General features: G+C 43.0%; 1 protein-coding gene across 7 annotated transcripts in view; it reads right to left on the bottom strand.

Moving 5' to 3' along the window:
* Positions 1–351: 351 nt before the first annotated feature.
* kmt2cb (lysine (K)-specific methyltransferase 2Cb) overlaps positions 352–21,232 on the bottom strand; it is a 56,907-nt gene continuing 36,026 nt past the window's right edge. For 5 of the 7 annotated variants that reach the window (XM_077614567.1, XM_077614571.1, XM_077614573.1 and 2 more), the window contains 30 exons: positions 21,053–21,199; positions 20,835–20,976; positions 19,816–20,051; positions 19,658–19,731; positions 18,263–18,463; positions 16,113–18,041; positions 15,237–15,523; positions 13,610–15,129; positions 13,259–13,370; positions 12,595–12,661; positions 12,437–12,497; positions 12,083–12,315; positions 10,229–11,827; positions 9,545–9,736; positions 9,132–9,296; positions 8,916–9,045; positions 7,935–8,082; positions 7,667–7,851; positions 7,447–7,583; positions 6,820–7,084; positions 6,603–6,730; positions 6,423–6,527; positions 5,218–6,322; positions 4,978–5,114; positions 4,770–4,912; positions 4,520–4,694; positions 3,438–3,554; positions 3,269–3,342; positions 2,712–2,820; positions 352–2,259 (listed from right to left, as the gene is read on the bottom strand). In XM_077614567.1, coding sequence (XP_077470693.1) covers positions 2,167–2,259; positions 2,712–2,820; positions 3,269–3,342; positions 3,438–3,554; positions 4,520–4,694; positions 4,770–4,912; positions 4,978–5,114; positions 5,218–6,322; positions 6,423–6,527; positions 6,603–6,730; positions 6,820–7,084; positions 7,447–7,583; positions 7,667–7,851; positions 7,935–8,082; positions 8,916–9,045; positions 9,132–9,296; positions 9,545–9,736; positions 10,229–11,827; positions 12,083–12,315; positions 12,437–12,497; positions 12,595–12,661; positions 13,259–13,370; positions 13,610–15,129; positions 15,237–15,523; positions 16,113–18,041; positions 18,263–18,463; positions 19,658–19,731; positions 19,816–20,051; positions 20,835–20,976; positions 21,053–21,199 — 10,016 coding nt within the window. In that variant the 3' untranslated portion in view covers positions 352–2,166. The remainder of the gene's footprint in view (positions 2,260–2,711; positions 2,821–3,268; positions 3,343–3,437; positions 3,555–4,519; positions 4,695–4,769; positions 4,913–4,977; positions 5,115–5,217; positions 6,323–6,422; positions 6,528–6,602; positions 6,731–6,819; positions 7,085–7,446; positions 7,584–7,666; positions 7,852–7,934; positions 8,083–8,915; positions 9,046–9,131; positions 9,297–9,544; positions 9,737–10,228; positions 11,828–12,082; positions 12,316–12,436; positions 12,498–12,594; positions 12,662–13,258; positions 13,371–13,609; positions 15,130–15,236; positions 15,524–16,112; positions 18,042–18,262; positions 18,464–19,657; positions 19,732–19,815; positions 20,052–20,834; positions 20,977–21,052; positions 21,200–21,232) is intronic. The other 2 variants (XM_077614569.1, XM_077614570.1) reach the window with 2 other exon arrangements.

The raw sequence follows: 21,232 nt of genomic DNA, 5'->3' as shown, positions 1-21,232 counted from the left end.
TATCACTGCTGTTCAATAAAACCTAAACTGAAATGAAACACATACGTAAACTGTATTAGAAAAGTACTTTGTTTGACCTTGCAGTGTGTACCACAAGAACCTTGGAGATGTTTTTTCTTCTTTTCTTTCACTTTCTGATTATGAGACGCCAGCAAAGAGGCAATATTGTTCAAGGACAGCAAAACGTATTCAATGCTTCACATTCTGGACACAACATAAGGTATTTGTGGTTCGGTATTTACAAATTGTGTTTTCCGTTTGCTTGATAACTCACCTGTTTGCCCATGAGAAGCTTTAACAAAACCTAAAGTAGAGCTTAAGACGGTTGGGTTAGGCACACAAACAACATGCTAACATGTAAAATAGTTTATTTTTGTAAATGTTTCTAAATTCAATTCCACAAACTTCAAACTCCGTACTCTGTACACTCCAGAAGGCATTTTCAAAACCAAACCGCAAAAAAAGGGGGGAAAAAAGGTGTAGGGCAAAATTAAAACAAAAAAAAAAGAAAAAGAAAATTTGGACTAGTTTACCAGACCAATAAAAGGGAGCACAAACACACTGGCAGGATGTTGTATCATACAGCAAAAAGGGGGGGAGCTGGAGAACAAAAAATAAATCCAAGGAGCAATTTTGTTACAACCATTCATTGAGAAAATATATACAATTGAGTCTTCGGAAAGTTAAAAAAATACATGCCATATACATTACAAGTTCTAAGACTGTCTTGAAAATTTTACAGTCCACTTGAAATTGTGCACGCAAAAAAAGTTTCCATTTTCTACGCATGTGATGTGTGACTGTGTGTCAGTATAAGAAATAGTTCTGATTAAAGACAATGCCTTTTCTATCCAAAAAAGAGCGAGAGAAAGCGACAGTGGCAAAAGTTCCCTGGCAATTCTCTCTATCACAAATATACACATACACACGCACACGCTGGTTTGTCAAAGTCATCAGACACTTGCACCTTGTTTTAAAAGCAACGTAAAAACAACAAATATACGTCTGTGATCCTATTTGTGTGAAAAAGTTAAAAAGTTGTCCTTTTGGGTTTTAAAACCTAATTCACAGTTCATTTAAAATCAAACCTGATCAACGGCCAACAGACGCAAACATTCTGTCGCCATTTGGAGAGGTGATATTTTTTTTCTGTGACTGATCATTTATCAACAAAAATATCTTTAATGTTTGAGTGGTTAAGTGTGTATAAGTCACAAAACACTACAGCTACAATACCTTACTCTTACAACAAAAATACTTTGTGAATTATTGTGGTTATATTACAAATTCTGTACATAATAATCATAATATATACTCTCAAACAGAAATAACGTTCATTTTAAATAAATTTCATTGACAAACAGAACAGGAGAAGGAGAAAAATCAATTTAAAAACACCAAACATCGAGAAAGTTAAGGTAGTATTTGGTCGGTTATTCCTATACTTTTTCTTTATGTACATTTATACAAAAAAAAAGTAACAGCGTGTCTTCTTCTAACTTCACAAACATATCTAGCCTTCTTCAACTCATCACAAGGAGAAACAAAATCATTCACTCGGTAATAAATACAAAATTCCACACAAATCACATGACGGAGACCTAGGATAAAACTGACTCATGGAATCAAGTATTTTTAAAGTTGTGTGTGTGTGTGTGCGTCCTTTTTTTTCTCCATTTTTTTTTTTTTTTTTAGTGCAAGTTAATATTCCCTTCGCAGTATTCATTGCTGTACATTCCTCATTCAGTGATGTCTACATTTAGTCATACACTTAGTACGACGAAAACACACGCATACACGCGCGCACACATACCCACATGCACACAAAAGGGCCTGCCCTTAGTAAGCAATAAGGCCACACCCTGCACAGTGCTTTCTCATTCGTTGGTGAATACCACACCCCACGTGAGCCAGACTCTCGTTTACAAACACGCACGTACAGACAGACAGACAGACAGAGGCGTCACAGTGCAACAGCCTCGCACATATGGCACACGTCGCATCCTGCTACTGTGTTCCATTCACCTCCATCTAACTCAGATGCCTTCTGCTCGTTTAGTAAACCACTTCAGTGTGAAACGGAGCTTTCTCGGCACCTTCAGACGAGAAGCAAGGAATGCTTTTGAATTTTTTTTTTAAGGGTCACTATCATCACCGTCTTTTTGCTCAGTTAATCCACTTTCTGCACTCTGGGGCCCCACAGTGGCATGCCACCTTGTGCTGAGTGGCAACGGGGTCGAACTGGTGGTCGAAACACAGCTGAAAAAACAAAAGGCAGATGTGAGGGTGATAAAGTAGCACGGCGGTCACTTGACCTACTCTATGTGCAGAGAAATATGAAGATGATTTCTTGCCTTATAGGGGCAGTGAAGAGGTAACTAAAGTGCCCAACAACGTTAACTCATTGGCTGCTATTGATGACAATAGAAGTCCAATCTATTTGAACTGGGACCAAACAAATCAACAATTGTTCATTTGCTGCCATCTGCCCAATTGAAATGGTTTGGACATCTACTAGTGACAAACTCATTTAAATTCACAGGACTAACAGAGCCACATGATTTGATGAGAGTGAAATAATTACCTCAATACGTCACCCCAATTCTACCTTTATCTTTATGTAAAAAATGTGTTATGTTAACTTTTGTTCTTTAACTTAAAGGTTAATAATATTCATCTAGCAAGAAAAAATAAAAATAAAAAACATCCACCTCCTCCCCCCTTTCAGTCCGGCGGAGGCAGCTGATGATGATTTTGTAACCCCTTTCGAACGTTACCACTTCGGCAACACAGTTTGGAGCACAAGAGTGGTTGATGTATCTGTTGTTCAAAGGGAAAAAAAAGAGGAATGAGAGCAAAACCTTGGTGTGTGATGTTAAGATGGCTACACATGGTTCCCTGAACAATGCAATGCCTTAAGCCTCCTTTAGTTCGTATGGCGAAGTTAAATATTTCCTTGACATGACACCATTATATTCATGCAAAACATATAATAGGCAACTGTTTCAGACATGCCGATTTGGTACAACAAAAAGCACATTAAACTCGGCTGCCCGAGGTAAGCCTCCTACATGGATACAAGGTCATGATTGAGTGCACTGAGACCAATTACGGAAAACCTAAAGGGCAGACATCACGATCAGCTTTCTCAGAAAATTCTGCATAGTAAATGATACATTGAGTGCTTAGTTGAGGTACAAATTGTCTAAAAAAAAAACCTTGAATACCAATGTGTCACTAACCGTCGCAGTGGTAAATGGTCACATACCTGGCAAGCCCTCCTGATCTAGTTGCATCGACAACATGCTCACTGTCAATGCGAAACATAAACACAGCGCGATTCTGGAGAGAAGATGGGCCAAATTATTAGTTATTTTAAATCGTTGTCTTTTCCCCCCTCGAATAGCCTAAAGCTGAGTCCCAAAATGGCGGCGTACCTGAGCTCTATAGACCTTGTCCTTCCTGATGGCTACCTCATTACGGAGAACGGTTCCATTATACTCAATCACCATTACATGTTTCTCCATGTCTCGAGCAGCAAACAGCCCCAGACCCTGTGGATGTCATTCAAGTAGTTTACATTAAAATACCATACATTTATAATACACATTATATACAAGCGCTGAATTCAAATACGATAAATAGTAGAAAATATCAGCAGTCAGTGCTGCATTTGGTCACAAAGAAGGGTGACATTGAGGGTCACCGGTGTTTATAATTTCTTGTTTCATAAATGAATAGATAAAATATCAGTCCAAAAAGCATTTAAAAACTGCTAAACTTTTTTTTGTTAGAACACCAACAACATGGCAAGAATCTCCCACCATTGAGCTGTGTAAATTAAATTAAATACCCACTCACCTAATATAAATTGGTTGTGTATGAAGCACACCAGTTCTCAGAATCTGTCTTACCAATAAATAGCAATACCAGCATAAGAAAGATCTTAACAATGTTGAAAATGTACAACATTGCATAACTGAGCACCGTCAGAATGACTAGCTATTGGGACCATTATGTCAAAGTAGAACTGAATTTTCCTATTGCTGGAGCGCCATGTTGGATCTCATGGAGTGGTGATCATAAGAATGCTAAGGGGACAGCCTCAGATTAGAAGGCAGGATCTTCTTCCTGGTCTGAAGCGTTTGGATGCAACTAGGTAGCGTAAGCAATCCCTTGCCTATTACCACAATTTATCGCCACTCTCATCTCATCATATCGCCATCCCTGCAATTTTGCGTAAAATAGGCTAATCCTTACCGCTAAATTCCTTTTCCGACCTCGTTGACCTCAGTATCGCAAAATTTAATCTCGTTTTTTATTTCATGTTACAAATATAGCCACTGATTTTTATGATAATTTATGTATTCGTCCTTGAATAATCTTCATACATAACCGACGCCCCCAATGGTTTCAATTGCCGTCAGAGGAAATAAACAACCAAAATTATTGGAAAGCATTTTTGGAGGGAAACCAGAAGAGACGGTGATATTCAAAGCAGTGGGATTCAGAAACTCACTTGTATGCGTGAGCGGGCCAGGTAGACATTGGCTCTCCACTCGCTCTTCATCCACCGGTACTGTGAAGATCTCGGGTGCACCACAGGTGGTTTGCTGTGGGGGGCGCTACCGTCTCCCGGGGTCACATTCTGGTTAGACCTGGCACTGTTGCCAGATATCGCTTGCGCCTGCGGCCTTTGAAGTAACAGATGCGAATTAACAATTAGTCTTCAAGTGGGAAACCATCCAAGGCAAATCAACCAAAATTACCTGATAACTAGAAGGGCACGACGGGAGCTGGTTCTTTGTTGTGCCCTGGCGCAGCCAGCCGGATTGAACAGGAGAGGCAATTCCATGGACGGGTTCCGTCCGTAACGGAATGAGTACCTGTCACAAGCCTCCACTCCAGGCAACTGAAATAAAAAGGAATTGTTTCATAATTTCCGCAAAAATTTGATGACATTTTTAGAACTTCTACCGATTCAGTGATCTTGGCCACAGAAGATGCTGTCAGGCCAAAGAGGTCTTCCCCTTTAAGATAAATGGGGAAGAGCTTCAGTGTGCCTGATTCAGTTCTTCTTTCTGCCACAGGACCTAGAACTTTACCCCAAACTCCTAAAAGGAACGAGATCATGACGAGAATGTGAAGAAAAAGTGAAACAAATCACTGTGGCTCAAACATATCCTTAAGGAATTTGACAGGCTGTAGTTATCAAACCTTTAGGAGAGGTGCCGGATAGGACCAGATCTTGGTAGCCCTGTTCAATGACTCTGATGGTAAACTCGGGTTGTCCGTCTTTTTCCTCAATAGAACAGACGTAACGGCAGCGGCGGTTTCCGTGGCGCATGCTCCAGTATATGCGACAAGCCTCATAGCCAACTGGGAAGATGGCGGTCGTAGAGTGGAAGTTTGCCATTTGCGTGGGGGTGAGTTGGCCAATGGCATGTAGCACCAGGCTTCCTATCCGGAAGGTGTACCCCAACTCGGGCTGCTGCACAGCTGTGGCCATCTGACGCACTTCATCCCTTTGGACGTAAACACGGCGAAAGACGGCAAAGCAGCGCAGTTCGTGCTCCAGAGCGTGTCCAGCCGTGCCTCGCGGTCTGTGGGCGTGACACAACATGGTCTTGTCCTTGAAGAAGGTGCAATGAGCTTGCAGGGCACATGTAAAATGATAGACATTGGTACAACGTAAGCGGTGGCAGCCGCTGGTGGCGCCTGTCTGCTGGCAGTAGACACAGCGCACAGTTTGGCCACGGCGCAGCGCCATTTCCACATTGATAAGGGCGCCGGCTTGTGTCTCGTACACCTCTGTGGACCACAGGGCACAGTTGAGGTGCACCCACACGTCCAGGTCTAGATTAAGCAAGCGAGCAGGACCGTCCGTGATTCCATCTCCAAACTGATGGCAAAAACAGCAGCGTCTGTGGTCCCTCAAAGAAACAGGAGGCCGCAAGGAGGCGCCGAGTTTCTTTAAGAGTTCGTCAATTTTGTCTTCGTCTGGGAGTTGGGAGTTCCCTCTGGGCACCACAACCTGGACAGTCCACTTTCTCCACCGAAGACCTTTTTGTCTCTTTACTTGATGCCAAGTCTCGTGGGACCTCGGCCGGGCCTTCAGCTTCACCGTAACTTTGATGGCGTCAGACCTGGCTGTCTCACCAGCCATTGGGAAGGGTATCGGAGACGTTGACGGGGGAGAGTGTTTGGGCTCAAGTTGGGCAAGGCAATGAACGTCCATTGAGGACATGTTGTTGTTGTACTGGTGCTGGGCTTTGGAGAGGATCTCTGTGTTATCTGAGCCAGCAACAAGGGTCAGAGATTCCTTCAAAAAAGAGGAAGAGCAATGATTTAGTGAATGTCCTATCCACTCAAATGTATGAAGGGATTCATGGTCTGTTTTGTTGCTCTAATGGGTCACACACCTTTGATTCTATGGATGACATGGACTGCATTGGCGAGGAGCAGTAGAGAATGAAACAGTTCTGACTGCAGAAGACCAGCTCTTCTTTGAAACGGCCAACAGACTCCTAATGAGAGAAACAAGTCCAAAAATACAGTAAACAACACAACTTGCATAATCTTTTGGAGAGTGGTAAGAGTACCTTTATGTGTACGGGGAGATCTTTGGTGGATTTTTGCACTCCATTTCCTAGAATCACCACTTTACAATTACAGCACCATTGGGGTTTACATCCAGGGTTGGCAGGAATTCTATGGTCAGGTCCTCGTGCTACAGCAGAACCATCAGCAAAACAAACGATAAATGGTTCCTCAAATATTTGGCAACATTTAGGAGGAAAGCTGGTCATATTTCCTCACCTGGGCTGTTGGGATGGAAGCGGAAATGATGCGCCTGTTGTTGCATCATTGCCATTGCACTACCAGGCCTAATCATTTGTCCTGGGCGACCGTGAATGCCTCCATTGTCACCTTGTCCATGGAAAATCATGGGAGGTCGAAGGTCCCCGCGTGGACAAGTAAGCATAGATATGGACCCCCTGTCTGGAGTGCTGCTGACCTCGTAGCTGCTGGGGATCTTCACACAAAGCAGTTCTGAAATGGCTGCTACCACTCCAGTGATGTTCTGAAGTAAGGGGAAAACCAAGGTTTATGATTATAGCTCAATGGCGTAGAAACAATGATAACAACAGAAGACAAGACATGAATAAAATAAGACAATGGAGGTGCTCCTAGAATCACAACAACATTTTGGGCTACTTCCAACTTGTGATTCATTATTGAAAGATTTCTTGTACAATACAGATTTTCTGTTGACCAAAATGTGGTTGATTGCAGTGAGATAGCATTCTATTTTAGGTACATAATCACACTAATGGTGAGCTAAAGGGCATTTAGTTTATTTCTCCAAAGAGGTTTTTAAAAGAGGAAACCAAAGGAGAAGTAAAAAGACTACATTGGTACACAAAAGTAAATCAATAACATTACCTCTACTGCGGATGGTCTTAATGTAATAGCTACAGAAACCATTCCTGGTTTGGAATCGTTAGACATGGGACCAAACGGGGATCCAAAGAATGCTCCGGAAGGTTCAGTCTTAATATCTTGCAATTTAACCACCGATCCTAAAGGAAAAAAGTATAAACATTCATCAGTAAAAATCCTTTGAGAATCAGTGTTCTACTATGAGTACAATAAAAGGTAAAACCTTTCCCATCTGGTGCAGGAAGAATGGGCAGTATAGGCGAGATGCAGGGGGATGGTGGCTCTTGCTTTACCAAAGAAAGGTCTGGATAACGACTTATTTCCATGCCAACAACGCTCTCGGGGGACGAGGATGGAACAAAACTGTCAGGTGTATCCCTTTCCTTACAAAGCTCCTGTCCACGGTTACTGGTGGATTGCAGGGAAAGAGTCATTTCAAAATCACAATAGTTAATGGTGTATAGAAACAAAGAACTTTCAGTATTGGATACCTCAGTTCCTCCTGGTTGTTGTGAGGCGGAGTGGGAAGGGAAGCAGGAACATCCACCGTTTTAGGTCCTTGAGCAATAGCCCGAGCTAACAGATCTTCGTCCGTTCTAAAGGGGACATGTAGCGGCTTCGGAACAAGGGCTTTGGACACTGCAAATAGAAGTGCCCCATATCATACTATGTTCTTTGAAAGATAGAATTATAGCCACATAAACAATACAATGCAAAAAAATCAGGAGGTTAAATAAGTAGTCCCTAGTTTATGACGGGTTTGAAAAAAAAACTATCTTCCTTGTGTGCGCGTTAACACATTGATGCAAGAGAGAGAAAGAGTGCGCTGGGCTACTTTTGTGAAGGGGCATCGTTTAACTTTCCTTAAGCATTTTAAAATACTTTTATTTGCTGAGCACCACGTTGGGAGGAGGGCATCTGAGATGAGCTGTCATCCCATCATGACCAAAGGCTGCCGAATTGAAGCATATAATCGAGGTACACGATTGAAATGTCCAAGATCAATGTATCACAGCAGCATCTGTCATAACTTATTTATGTCACAAGTTGTTGTCGACAGAGATTCTGCTATGTTCATTAAAAGACCTAGATAATTCTCAGGAACAATCGGTTCCAGACCTCTAATATCGCACGTCCTGTGATTAAAGTATTGCACATCAGCATATCACGATACAAACTAGATATCGTCCAGAACTGCTCTGCAATTGGCTGGCCACCGATTCAGGGTGTCCCCTGCTTGGTGCCCGTAGTTAGCTGGGATAGGCTCCAGCACGCGCGTGACCCTTGTGAGGACAAGTAGTTCAGAAAATGAATGAATGAAATATAAAACTAGAAAATTATGACAGGAAATTAGTAATCACCAAGTACATCAGCAATTGACCATGCATAGTTTTGCCAGGTGGTGTTTTATACCCAATTCATAACCGTAAAAGGAGATACATTAAACTGCAGACCCCTTGATGCTAATTTACCCATGGCAGCTGCTTTGCTGGCCAGCTCTTCTGTTGTAGCAAAGCCATTGATCATTTTCTGCCGATTTACAGGCGGTGGCGTGGGAGGAAGAGATGCTGGAGGTGTTGGGGGATTGCTCAGGTTACTCTGCTTTAAGAAACAGTCAAGACCAAGTCAATTGCGAAATCTAAACCAGTGAAACTACAAGAAATATAATGAATGGAAACACATCTCACCTTGTAAGCCAGCTGGGAGTAATAGTCGGAGACGCCATCCAGAGAGGCACTACCGAAAGTGCCTGACAGGAGGTTATCTCCATTGAGCTGACCACTGCCATAGGGAGCAAAGTGGGCAAAGTTGACCCCAATCAGTGGCTCCATGAGGGGCAGAAGAGAGAGTTGCTGGAGAATTAAACAATGAAGGTAGAGAATTAAACCACAATTTGTAAACCAAACCATGTAAAAAAGGAGCTGTCAACAACACGTTACCATTTATAAATGAAAACATCTTTGCACAGACTTAAGGTCCACCTAATAGAGATTTAGTTTCATATTTCAGTTGGGAAACCATTATTTGAACTTGCTGTATATGGTGCTACTACTCAAATTTAATATGGCCAAATATTCTTTCATCAAATGATCAATCTTACCTGTTTTATTTGGGTCATCACTGTGTCAGGACCCGAGTGTATAAGTTGACGCTCATCGCCTTCCTTTTTCCTCTTTTTGTAGCGTGAGGGAGGTTTTTCTCCTCCTTTAGGAGTTCGTTTATTCCTCCCTTTCTTCTTCTCTTGTTCATTTAAAATATGTCCTTGAAAGTCCATGGTGCCATCAGAATATGCCTGAGGACATAAAAAAATAGGTCAGGGAAAAAAAAAACCTTAACATGTTCTTAGAAATTGATGCATGTTTGACTAACAGATTTTCAACCATAAATCGACTTATTTAAAAAGTGACCCCTGTGACTCATTAGTCATCTTTCTATCCTTTTGTCTAACCGTTTGGAGACCCCTTATTTAAAGGAACACAGCAACTGTTAGTGCACATTCTAGGGTGAATGAATCTTGTATAAAATATGTAAAAAAACAAACAACTGAATTTCATTATTCTTTTGTGTAATAGTAGGGGGAAAGACAAATAAAAGCATTTATTTTCCTTGAGTGCAAGCAGACATTTTTGCAAACCAGTAGCACTTGACCTATTAGCTGCTTTGGCAGTGCTAACAATTTAAATGGATTGGATGGATATCGCCGTCACTGATGGCCCCTTCCATCTTCAAGTATGACCACTTTCTCAATGCTGTATAAGCAAATGAAACAAATAAAAATACTGACCCCAGTGCTGTCCACTGAGTTTTGCCTTAGCAGGGCTTTGCAGTCTGCAGGCTCCTCCTCCTCAGAACGCAGGCCCTCTTCCGACAACTGCTGGGAGAACTCGGGAGGAGTTGCACTCTTGTTTTTCAGCAGGTGTTTCAGAAGCTCATTGCCAGCTTCACCCTTGCTTGGGCTTTGACCAGCAGGAAAGGGGGACATATTCCCTTTGCCACCCTCTTCCTTTACGGAGTTCATTTGGGTTCCCACGGGCCCCTCTCTTGACCCCTGACACTCGGTGTCAGTTTGCTCTAACTTGATGTTGCTGAGGATCCTGTCATGTTCCTGAGCCTGCGCCCTTGCCATATCAATCGAAAGTCCACTTTGCCCTCCAGAAAGTTGCCTCTCTAGCTCAGAATGACTCGGAGTAGAGCATCCAAGCGGAGATCTTGACAAGTCTTGTTCTCCAAAAAGATGCGGGTTCCTCGTTGGTGTAGAAGAAGTGTCAGAGACGCATGGCGTCAGTGGGGCAGTGAGATCCGAATGTGGCGTTGAAGGCGTTTTGATCGAATCTGTGTCATCGTCTTTCTTCTTTTTTCGGGTTCTTTTCTTTTTCCCTTTCTCATCTGGTATGATGTTGGAGTACAGTTGGATTAAAGACTGACCTGAGCCAGGGAAGTTGGATGGAAGTGGTGTTGCAGAGTCACCTGAAAAAGGCGGACCATCGCCTGTCATCGAAAGCAACATTCCGGGCCCACTGAATTGACGCGGTCTGGTCTGATTCTGCGGAAAGCTGGATGCTGGAAGGCCGAGGTTATCGGGCCCCATTTCAGGAGGTATCATCCCGTTTCTCATTATGGGCCGCCGTTCCCCTTGCATAAAAGTGCCAGTTGATGAGCACATTCCTTGCTGCTGGGGGAACATGGGTGCATGTTGTTGCTGTTGTCCAGGAAGCCTTTGGGGCTGCATGAACTCCTGCGGTAGCTCCGCATTAAAAAATGGCATCTGAGCCAGAGGTGTCATATTCCCATCTGGCCCAATCATACCCTGCTGTTCCATTTCCATGCGATGTTTCAGGGCTCTTTGCCGTTCAACTTCATGCATAAGCTGCACACGCTGCCTCTCCTGCTGTTCCCGTAGCCTCTCCCGCCTCTCCCGCTCCTGAAAGCCCTCACTGAATGGATTGTTATCATCAAATTTCACACCGCCTGCCTGAATGGGTTTAACAGCGCCGTGAGGAGCAGCTGCCAATTGAGGCTCTGGTGCCATTTGCGAGTGTTGAAGCATGTTGCCCATCGGCATCTGATGAGGCTGCAAGGGGTTTCCTGCATGGCCTTGTGGGGGCATTATAGGTGGCATTCCTGGCCCTCCCATGCGAGGCCCAGGGTGCCATCCTGGTGTTGGGTTGGGCATTCGTGGAGCAGCATTTGACGGACCAGAATGAAGTGGCATTTGTATCACAGGGTTCACCTGAGGTTGGCCCATTGGTGGCCCACCAGGAACAAGGCCAGCAGGACCTGGCATTGAATGCACTGCTGGCATCAAGGGTGTCAAGTTGTTTTGCTGTTGTTTCACTCTGTATTCTTCAATGAGTTCAGCATGCTCTTTCTGCTGCTTTCGGATCTAAATGACACATTATGCATTAGTAAAAGGACTACAGATGTTGTATGTTTTGTATATCTAAATGATCACGGCAATTATAAGGACAAAATTCTTCCATTTAAAATATTACCACTACTGCTAATAATAATAATAATAATATTAAAAAACTACTCTGTAATTATTAAGGTTACATTCTGCAGCGAGTTCAGGCAATCATTTCTATAAGTGAGAGTGAGTCAAAAATTTAATTGATACGATACACCCAACAATTCTAACCTGCTCTAGTTGTTTCTGCACTACACCCTGTTGCTCTGTGACATGCTTGAGCTGCTCAGCGTCCTCCTCAGGGAACTCTCTCCCTGCCTTCTTCGCCGTTCTTTGCTTGGCGGACAAAGCTTTCTTTGACTTCCTATGAGCTCCGATCTTCTCCTCTAGAAATTTCTGCTGCATTTGAAGTAGTTGCTGAGTCTCCTGCAGCCACTCTTCATACTGTGCTCTTTGAGCATTGTCTGAAAGAAGATAGATATTCTTTATATGAAAAGCTGACATAAAAGAAAGTCAACTTCATTTTTGAGCAGCATTAACCCTCAAATCAAATTTTAGGTATATACTTTAAAATCAAGAACTTACTGACAAAACCGGGCCCAAAATTAGGTGTAGTCGGTCGTGGTACTTGTGTTAATCTTCCATCCTGTGGGAAAAGTAAAAAGGGTTGTTGCCAGGAAATATTGTGTATGTCAAAAAATGTGTTTTTTTTAACCCCCAATACATTTAACATGTAATGTTACCTGTCCTACAATTTGTGGGGGAAGTAGTGTGCTGTCGGGACAAGGTGCTACAGGGCCAGATGGAAACCTGTGAGTGAGTAACAAAAAATAAACATGGTTGCAAGTGATTAAAGAGAATAGTATGGAAAGTCCTTGAACATTCAGTTTCTAATTTTAGCTCATTACAATATAGAATTATTACACCGGTAAGAATTTTGCGAAAGGTAATGTGCATCGTTTTACCGACAAGTGTAAATTGGGAATATCCCATATATTTATTTACAAAAATGAACAATTCCTTTTTATATATTTATGTCGCAATAATTAATCTTAGTTGAGTACCATTTACAAAATGTGATTCTTGAATCATGGTGATGTTTGTACTATTAAAGATGGTCTCACTTCAAATCAAGAAAAAAGGTGTTCATGGAAAGTGACACTTGACTGTCAATTTTTTTCAATAATAAAACTGAGGCTTGTAGCCATATGATGTCTTCACAAAAAGTTTAAAAGGTATTATATACAACCGTTTGACTTTGAATAAATGTCTTGAAAATATTTCTCTAATTATTTGGGTATTTAAGAAATAGAACACGTTTGATGTGACCCTTAGCGATCTGATACAGGAAACACAGCTGATTTGAACTGTATGTATACATAAAAAAAACCATGAAGAAAATCTTACCTGTTCATAACTATTGGAGCCATTCCAATATTGTTTTGAACCATGACTTTTTTGATGCCTTTGAGGGCAACCATCTTGGCTTTCATGATTGGGTCAGTAATTGCATCAAAATCTTGACAAAGACAAGGTAATTAGATAATGAATTCTTCAACATCATTTAGAGTACAGCGATACAGGTGAATCTCAATTCATCAGAATATTGTGCAAAGCCAGTGCCAAAGTCCAATTCCAAAAGTGAAATTATATAGATGAATTTATTTTTAATTGAGCTAATGTTTTACTATTGTAAATAAATGGACTTCACAAAATTCATATTTGTTGAAATGCACCTGTAACTTGAAAATAAAATACCAATGTTGGGGAAGAACGAATCACTGGAACGCTGTCGTATCATGGCCTGCATCTGTCTTTGCTGCTGTTGCTCTTGTTTCTCTTGATCTAAGAGGTCCTGCAACAAAAGTGGCTGTTCCTCCAGCAAAAGAGGGCGGTGCTGAGCCAATGTCTGGTTCAAAACCTGTTGCTCCATCTGGTGGTCTTCTCCAAAGTCAGTCATCGAAGAGTCCACAGCGACTGGGGTGCTAGGTATTGTCTGACCCGCTGAAAGAGCAGGGGTGAGCTCACTCTCTGTGATTTCATTCTGCTGAGGCAGAAGGTTACTGCCTTGAGTGACGGATTCAACCATTGGGTTTAACGACTGCTCCTCAGGCTGCTGCTTAATGAGTAAACTGGACAGCACAGGGGTGGAGTCAGGTAGGGCCCCTTGCTGGTTGGAAGCCATGTTGTTCTCAGTAACCTCAGGGGATTTTTGACAGTCTTTGACCTCAGTTTTAATTTCCATAACATGTGTCAAAGGAGCAACAGTGTGACTAACAGGACTATTGAGTTTCACCTCAACTGATGATTTTTCACATGTAGCGTCAGACTTCTCCATTGCAGTTGCTGAACTGGATGATGTTTTGCTTTCACTGGGGTCCAAGTTTTTGTTCATCTCCACAGTGTCAGCACTATCATCCATAGGATCACTTAGATCTAGCTCTTCATTGAACATATCTTTTTTTATGTCATCGAGATCAGGGTCCGTATAAGCAATTATATCAAATTTACCAGATGTCAGAAAGTCATCCAGGTGTAGATCGTTTGTCTCAAGGTCTAGGTCTTTGCCATCTTCAGGATCCAAATTAAGGTTTTCCAAGTCAGCATCCACCAAGTCTTTCACCTCTACATCTTCAAGATCTTTTACTGCAGATTCTTCCACATCAAGTTTCTCCTCACCAGTTTCACTCGCGGCCACAGTATGAGTCTGGCCAGTTGGGTGAGAAGACAAGTTGATTGATGCAGACATGTTCTGGCTCTCATTAGGAGCAGGCTGACTCATGGATCTCATCAAAGGAGATGGTTTGGGCACATTGCTGGAACACATTTGAGGTTGCTGATGAAGATTTTCCATGCTGGCTGAAAGGGGTGCATGGCCAGTCTGGCTGGCCATTGAATCCAACATCCTGGAACCCTGACCTAAAGGAAACTTGTTGTCTGGTGTCACAGGAAAGCCTTGTGGCCTCTGAACTGGGATGTTGGGATCCGTGTTGCATCCTTGCATGGGAACCATTGGAAATGCCATGCGTGGCCTGTTTTCTGCTGCCCTGTGTCGTAGTTCGATGAAGGGTTGGCCCATAATGCTATGTTGTTGTACTGGCATACCGCGTGGCGGGAAATGGTGAGGTAGAGCCATGGGATTACCACCGACTACTTTTGACATTTCAGCAGACATGGCTCGTCTCATCTGGGGAGCAACATCCTGCATTGGGTGTTGTCCACGGGGAAACAGTTCTTGAGGTGAGTGGGCTCCTAGAGCACCGGCTGGAAATGAAAACCTGAAAAAAAAGATAGAAAGACGTGAGTAAAAATCCGGAATATCGGAAATGAAGGACCAACTGCAAGACAGAACCATTAAAAGGGTAAACGTCAAAAATGAACACACCTTGGACCCTGATGTCTCAGATTAGGATCTAAGGGGGGTGGACCTCGAGGAAATTGTCCTTCAAGACCTACTGGAAAATGTCCAGGGAATCTCATTGGCCCTCTTATGGGTCCTTGCCCAGGGTAAGGTGGAGGAGGTCGGTTAAATTGTTGTCCAGCATCTTCCTGAGGCCACGGTCTTTGTGCTCTGGGAGTCAGGTTGCTAGGAGGCTCTTGAGTGCACCTCTCTAGTCGAATGGCACTCCTTTGTTGTTGCTGCTTCAGGATTAATTCTCGAATTCGCTGTCGCTGCAAAGCATAAACAAACACAAGTTTACTGGATCACAAAGAAAATCATTTGTGATATTATAAGAAGGGAACCAACAGGCCAGTGAAGCCCTTCAAGTCTGTAACAACAGCCTATGTAAAGTGCTTATGAAGACCGTGCAAAAGACAGATGTTACCCATTAGCATTACAAAAAGTCTGGTAATTAATCAGTATTTACTCCAAGTGTAAACACAATTCACCAGCTCACTTGCCATTGAAATTTGCCGTAATATTACCTCCTCCCAACGTGGTAAAAATATCGGAACATTACGACCTCGTGTTGCGTCTATCAGAATGGAACACGTAATATTCTGCTCCCGAGTCCAAAGGATGATGATGATGATGATGTTCCTATTCATGTGACTACAGCGCGCTACACAACAATACACCTTTTTTCCTTTTGCTTGACCTTATCTCAGCTAACTATGGGCACCAGGCAGGGCACACCCTGAATTAATAGTCAGCCGCTCTATGAAAATTTCAATGTTTTTATACAAAGTTCAAGAAACTACCCAAGCCTTAAAAAAATGAAAAAAATCAAGCAAGAAAAATACAATCATAAATATGAACCTGTCTGAGTTTCTCTTCATTTTCAGCCATAGTAACCTGAGGGTCGGAGGACACAGCAGGCATTTGGGGGTTGTTTGGCAGCTGGCTCTGTTCTTGAGGTGCAGTTGCATTGTTACCCAGGCTTGACTGATCTTTAACTTCAATTTTCTCCACCTGAGAACGAGGGATCAGGGGGGTTTGTGCATACTGGTCATGACCAGGTGTTTGACTGTGTCTCCTGGATGGTGAGCAGCTAAATCCCTCATCTGGTATACCAGGATGTTTAGGTGTTTGTGAGCCTGGATGAGGAAACTGTTCATGAACCCTTCCTTGAGTAGGAGAGAATGGGTCCTGAGTTCCCATGGATCCAGGCCTTATTCCTTGTCTATTGACTCCATCAGTCCCAGGATGCACCGTCCCTGAAGGCTGAGTGTAGGGGTCATTTGCAAGTGTCCGGGGGTTACCAGGCTGTGAAAACATGTCATTGCTCCCTGTTCTTGTTGGCCCAGATGGACTAGTAAATGCCTCAACTGGTGGTCGACTTGTACCTGGTGACTTGGAAAACCTTTCCACAGCATTGGGGCGGGGTGTACCAGGTGGCTGAGCATAAGGGTCAACAGAGTGGGATGGTGACATCCTTTGTGCAGCGTGTGACTGGTGAGGAAACGGGTTCATTCCACAGGGGTGAGAGCTGGCGGGGGCAATTAAGTAAGGATCCGAAGATGGGCTTGGGGTGCTTGACGATTGATTATAGTTGTCATGTGGACGTGGCGTGCCAGGAGGTCTAGCATAAGGCTCAAAAAATGGGTGAGGCTGAGAATTAGGTTCAGGTCGATTGTTAACTGCAGGCTGAGAAAATGGGTCGTATGTGAAGTGGTCAGGCCGTGGAGTGGAAGGTGCGTGTGAATAAGGATTTCTAGACATTTGTGCAGTTTGTCCTTGCTGAGGAAATAAGTGTGCTTGATGTTGCCCCCTACGAGGAGGACTGGTAAAGTTTTCATTCCCAGATGGTCTTGGTGTGTGGGGGGGTTGTGCATAGGGGTCCGTCTGTTGATTCTGGGAGAACCTGTCTCCCGAATGTTGACCTGCTCGGTATAAGGCTTCATGGGCCTGTGGAGGGGGCATTGGTGTCTTGAAAAGTGGTACAGAGCCAGACTCATTACTTCCAGGGATTGGCGCCATTAGAGGTCTCGAATAAGGGTCTGACAATATCATCCTGTTCTGAACCATGCGTTGGTAAGCCTCGTTTCTTATCATAGGCCTAGAGTAAGGATCTCTGCCCGGCGAGCCCATTGGGGGTCTTCCATGAGCAGTATGGCTGGTCCTGGGTGGCCCCATTGGCTTCAGAAAAGGGTCTATTTCTGCAGATGGCCTTGGAGTGTCAGGAGGCTTGGCATAAGGATCATTGCTAATGGATGTTGGAGAGCCAAATGTATCATGGACAGGAGAAGGCCTCCCTCGGTCCTGTTGTTCCATCACAGACGTAGGAGATTTACCGGATTCCATAGGTATTCTACGACACGCATTTGGCCCAAGAGTTGGTGGTCTTGGCGTCCCTACCATCTTGCCATATGGGTCCCATGGAGATGAAGGTCTGGACCCAGTGGAGCCCGGCGAAAAAACCTGAGGGGACTGAGGCTGAGAAGAGGAGCCAGATGGAGGAGGGGGAGGGGGTCGTAAGAAGACATCATCTGAAGGGCCCGGTGTTGGTGTCCCTGGTAGCTGTGGCCTAGTGAAGCTGTCTTTAGAATTTAGCTGTTGTATTGGAGATGTGCTTCCATTGCTAGGTAGCGAGGCAGGGCTCTGGGCCCCGCTGTTGTTGCCCTCTCCATCAGTCTGCATAGTGGTCTGTTGCAGCTGCTGTTGCTGTTGGAGTTGCTCATTCTTGACTTGCTCCAGTTTCTGAGTAGCTTCGATTTTGGCTTGCTGTTTGCTTTTCTGCCTCATTTGCTGTTGGAAAAACAAAGCAACATGTTTTGCATTAGACAATCAGTCAAAGGAAATCAATGCCATTTGCTAGTCTCATGCAGAAAAAGTGAACTGGGCCTACTAACCACCAATGTCATCAGGGTTAATGCAGTTGTTTTGGGAGTTTTTACTAAAGCGCCTCTTAGATGTCTTATTATTAAGTGGACCTGCTGCTGCCCTGACTTAATTGCACACCCTCTTACCTGTCTAAACTTCCACTCTTGCTCATGCTCTGACTCTTTTGGTTTCAAAGGGTCTTTAAACAGCAGTTCTGTGTCTAGTGGTATGTTGGGATCAAACACCTCAGGGGGCTCTGGATGCTGTGGATGGTGCCTCTTCACTGTCTCATTGGACATCTGGACTTTGTTGATGCGGAGGGCAGCTCGGTTATCTCTTGCTTTTTGCTGAAAGGCACATCAAGACACAATCAAAGCAAATCACAAGCACACAAGGCAAAACTTACCAATTAACTACAAAGTGCGAGACAAGGCATTGATCAATTCACTCCCGGCAGAATCAATCTTGTTTCATCAAGTGGAAAGACAAAATTTTACTTGTAGTCGAGAAAAAAAAGTTAATCAGTAGGCAAAACAGCCATCATTATCTTTTAATTCACATTATTATTTTAGTCAATCAAATGAGAGTATCAGGGGGTATTGCTTACTCGCCACACATTGGCTATGCACTGTGCTATGCTCCATCAATGGCATATACATGCTTTAATGGAGGGGATGAAGTGAAGTAGGCTTCAGCGGAATCTCAAAGCCTATGTATACACCGCGACTGTGTAGCTGACAGACAATTGTTGCATTGCACCGTGTGACCTAGGAATTGGTTTGTAGAGTAGTAATTCTGCATTGGCTGTGTCACAGTTGACATGTGCACAGAATTTCCTCCAGGGCAGGGAAGGACAAGCACGGCACCGTCTTACATGATTGGCCCATTTAGTCACGTGCTTGATGACATACTTATTTTTTCCTGGCTTGGCGAGCCTGCCTTGTTTAAAAACAATTGTGTGTGAATACAAGTGCATCTTTATGATGCCACCATTTGAACAACAAAAATTCACATCGCCATATTCTTGGTGTGAGATATATAGAAATTTAAATAATTTGTGGCTATTTTCTTAGCTACTTTTTACCTCTAGTATATTAGAAGTTATACAAGACCTTGTGATTTTTCCTTCAAACCTGTCAATGTTAACAATTAAAACAATCTCTTTTAACACTATTCATTTTAAACTTGATTTTTGATGGGTAACTAGGTTCTCTAAAATACTAAATACTTGCTCAAGCCATTTTTGGGACAGATGCAGGGCACATTTTACTTAGAATAATGAGAGGTATACAATCTCAACCCAAGTGATGGCTACTTCAAACATGAAACACACCGCACAGACTATTGTGGAGTGAGCAAGCCTGCCATTTTTAATTAGGTAATCTCTGAATGGCTAGATTCCAAATCATACTGGCAAGGGAACCAATGCATTACAGAAGTGTGTTAATGGAGAACTAAAATTGACTTCTAGTGCTTACAGTTTGTTCATTGTGTATTTACACTTAAGGGTGTTTTAAATGTACAACCATAAATGATCTTACCACATATGGGGCCCTGTCTTGTGAACTAGCTTTCCTCCACAGTTTTGCAATTTGCTTTACCCTGGTGGACCAGTCTGTTGAGTAAAAAAAAAACAGCTCTATAGTTAATTTGTAGACTGGAGGCTGATGGGAAATAACATTAAGAGCCATTGACCAACCTGGGAATTCCTCTTTGAGGTTAGGGAAATTGATGTTGGTGTACAGGACAGGTGCTACAGTAGCAAGCTCCCCCAGTGTCTCCTCTTTCTCCCATTTGAGAGTACTCCTTTGGGCATTAGACATGGCTTCAGTTTCCCCCTCAGGCAGTGATCCAGAAGGTGTGGGGCCTAGGCCATGGGTAGGGGAAGGCCATGGACCAAGTGCTTCTCTGGGCATTTGACAGAATTTTCTATCCCTGTCAAGGAAGATAAATAGAACTCTTTAACCCCTCGTATGTCACCCATTTAACATACCGATTGTCAATGACGACTGGGCAAGGTTGGCAAACAGCCTTTCCAGTCAATATGGACTGAAAAATGAGGATTCACAGCTAATCTGTGCACTTAAAATGAATTGGATGTCTTTGGGTGTCAATGGCTGGCAATGAGTTAAATACTACAGCAAAAAAAGAGGCGATGGATTTGGCTCTGAATGTCTGTATGCTTCTGTCCAATATAACTAATTGAACCAATAAAAGGGATTATTATAAAACTTGGAGAACATGTTTGTAATATGAATTTCAATAGGTAAATACATTTTGGGGTAATAAGGTCGGCGGTCAGAAAAGGAATTTCGGAAAAAAATCAAATTAACCTATTTAACTAAAAAATTCAGCATAGGTAGTAATGATGAGAAAAGGCAAGCGGTCGTAAATATGGTGACGGTTTGAATTTGGCTGCTTAGGTGTAATTCAAAAGTTGAAGGAGTAAGGTCAAGTTTGAATTGAATTAATTATCAATTTTTAACCTTCTATTAATTCATAATTGAATGTAATAATAAAACACATTAAAAATGATATTTGACAATAAAAACAATAATGTTATTCTAATTGAGACCTGGCGTCCAATTTTTGGTCACCGAGCCCATACTTGTAAATCAAATGTTAATATTTTGGTGATTTTTTTTTCTTTCAAATGAGCAAAGAATTAAATAAAGAAAAACTACAATAAATGATTCAATACGGATATCAGTATATTACCTGGGATTGTCTGAGAAAGGCATACGGTTGAGGGGGGAGAAATTTTCCGGGATTAAGGGCCCTGCTCCTGAATTAGAAGGGAAACGGTGGCCTGCACCCATCATTCCATTAATCACTGGCATCCTTGGAAACATTGGATTGCCTGCAGTGAGAGGAAAAAAAATTGACATTTTGAAAATTAGAGCATACCAAAATAGACCAATTAACCAATAGCGCACCCGTGGCGGGATGTGGCATACAAGTGCCAGGTGTCGAAGAGAGGGGCCTGAGACCCTGGGGATGAGGCATCGATGGCGGAGGTGGTTGGCTTGTGCTAGGGCTGAGGACCGCGGTAAAGAGGTCCTCCACGTCCTTTCCCTCCAACTCTGTAACAGTGTTAAGAGGATAAAACTATGTGA

The sequence above is a fragment of the Stigmatopora argus genome, chromosome 12 (genome assembly GCF_051989625.1).
Source record: "Stigmatopora argus isolate UIUO_Sarg chromosome 12, RoL_Sarg_1.0, whole genome shotgun sequence".
Lineage (NCBI taxonomy): Eukaryota > Metazoa > Chordata > Actinopteri > Syngnathiformes > Syngnathidae > Stigmatopora > Stigmatopora argus.
This window is presented reverse-complemented; position numbering and strand designations above follow the sequence as displayed.